Here is a 2,127-nt window from a genome sequence, read left to right on the forward strand (position 1 = left end):
AAAAGTTAGCCATGGAATAAGATGTTGAAAATTGACATTTAAATTATTTTTTGCAAATGCTTCAAATTAATGAGAAAGTTATATGCTTGTTAATTGTCTGACAACAATTGTCAAGGTCAACAATTAAGCTCTTACCAATTATTGCATTACAAAATGAAATTAACCTTTTTGTTCTAAAAATTTTAATATTAGGTCAATCATTGCCAAAACAAATATGTTATGAAAAATAGAAATTTGAAATTTCGATTTTCAAAGATGTCTTAAGGTTTATAATTCTTGAGTTTGATCAAACTATTAAAGGTATTCATATTTAATAAAAATATTCTAATAGTATAATTTAATTAAGAAAATAAATTTAAATTGAAAGTTTTTATGTTTTAAAGATGCTACGAGTTGTTAGTACTACATCTTAGGCATTAAGTTAAATTTAAATCCATATTACCTTTTCTTTAAAAGTTTTAATACAAAATCAATTATTGCCAACATTAATGTATTTATGAATAATGGAAAGTTACAATTTCTATTTTCAAGAATGTTATAAGATTTATAATTTTGGAGCTTAATCAAAATATTAAAGGCATCCATATTTAATCAAAATATTCTAATAATATAATTTCATTAACAAATAAATTTAAATTGAATGCTTTTAAGTTCTAAAGATGCTATGAGTAGTCTGTACTATATCTTAAGCATTCAGTTAAATTTAAATATTTAAATTCATATTACTGTTTTCTTTATTTTAAAGATGATTTATGTTTCAAAATATAAATTGAAGTACTCTATGATTTGTTTTCGGTATAAGTCCACGTGAGGATTTTTTGAATATATGTAAATGCAACCTGTATAATATTTCTTAACAATCTTAAATTTCTTTTAAAAGCTAAAATTTTAACAAAATATTAAATGCATGTTACCATTTTTAGCTCTTGTCAACTATCTCAAAACGTACTACATATTGTATTCCTTCAACAAGCCTAAATAGTCAAGATAAAATAAACAAATAATTGCTAAAATAAAAATTAATCTTGACAACAATCACTATAAATTGACTTTTAGGGTAGGAGACAAGCACACTTGAATGAGAAAATAACATTAAAACACAAAATGGCTAGCTCTAAAAGTAATGTTATAGCATTGTGGATGGTAGCAATGTTTCTTACTATGACCACGATGGAAGGAATCAAGGTTGTAGCTGTTTGTAACACAGATATAAAGGGAATCAATAGCCAATGTTATTCTGTAGTTGCTGGAAATGCACCTTCTCCTCCGAGCATGCAATGTTGCAATCTTATTCAACAAGCAGACTTGCCTTGTCTATGCAAATACAAGTATTTGCTATATACTCTTGGAGTTGATGTTAAAAAAGCCATGGAAATTCCTGGGAAATGTGGGCAGCAAAATCCATGTCACTAATACAAGTTTCTGAAATTTAATTTCTTCAAAATAATTGAAAAAATAGGAATTTTAAAAATATGAAAGCCAATGAACATGAAATTTAATTATTGTGGTGTATTTTTTTATGTATAAAAAAAAATTATATTTGGAATTATACAAGTAAGTGTGGTGTATTTTTTTATGCATAAAAAAAATTATATTTGGAATTATACAAGTAAAATCTTATATTTTCTTAATAATTTTAGCACTTCACTATATATTTTATACGTGGTGAACTTGTAAATGGTATTAAGTTAATTTCATTTATCATATGATAACTAATTTGAATTAGCACTAAATTCTATGCAAATAAAGGAATGAATAAATAGTTGATACATGAAGAAAAAAGAACTGTATGAAATTTTCCTTTTTCTCTTGTAATTTGAAAATATCTTGTAAGTATAGCCTTTTAACTTTAACTCTATTTAGAGAGGATATTGCTAAAAAGTAGGGGTGAGTACTATTTGGCTTGAAGAAATAAGCCGCATCGAAACGCTATAATTTGTTAAATTTTTGTGGGCAAACATTAATTTTTTGTCGAAAAAGAATAAATTAAATTTTATGGGTGAAAATTTAATTTCAAAAAATTTTGGGGCTCACGGCCCCCTCGTCACTTGAATAGTTCCACTCCTATTGGCAGTGACCGATATAATCGATCGTGAAGCTTATATACAAGTTTAATTTTTTTTTATT

At 25.6% G+C, this 2,127-nt stretch overlaps 1 protein-coding gene across 1 annotated transcript; it reads left to right on the plus strand.

Moving 5' to 3' along the window:
• Nucleotides 1-1,104: 1,104 nt before the first annotated feature.
• On the plus strand, nucleotides 1,105-1,413 carry LOC131178299 (putative lipid-transfer protein DIR1). Its single transcript, XM_058143247.1, has one exon. It carries the CDS (start codon nucleotides 1,105-1,107, stop codon nucleotides 1,411-1,413), a length of 309 nt encoding a protein of 102 aa, XP_057999230.1.
• Nucleotides 1,414-2,127: the final 714 nt, after the last annotated feature.

The sequence above is a fragment of the Hevea brasiliensis genome, chromosome 3 (genome assembly GCF_030052815.1).
Source record: "Hevea brasiliensis isolate MT/VB/25A 57/8 chromosome 3, ASM3005281v1, whole genome shotgun sequence".
Taxonomy (NCBI): domain Eukaryota; kingdom Viridiplantae; phylum Streptophyta; class Magnoliopsida; order Malpighiales; family Euphorbiaceae; genus Hevea; species Hevea brasiliensis.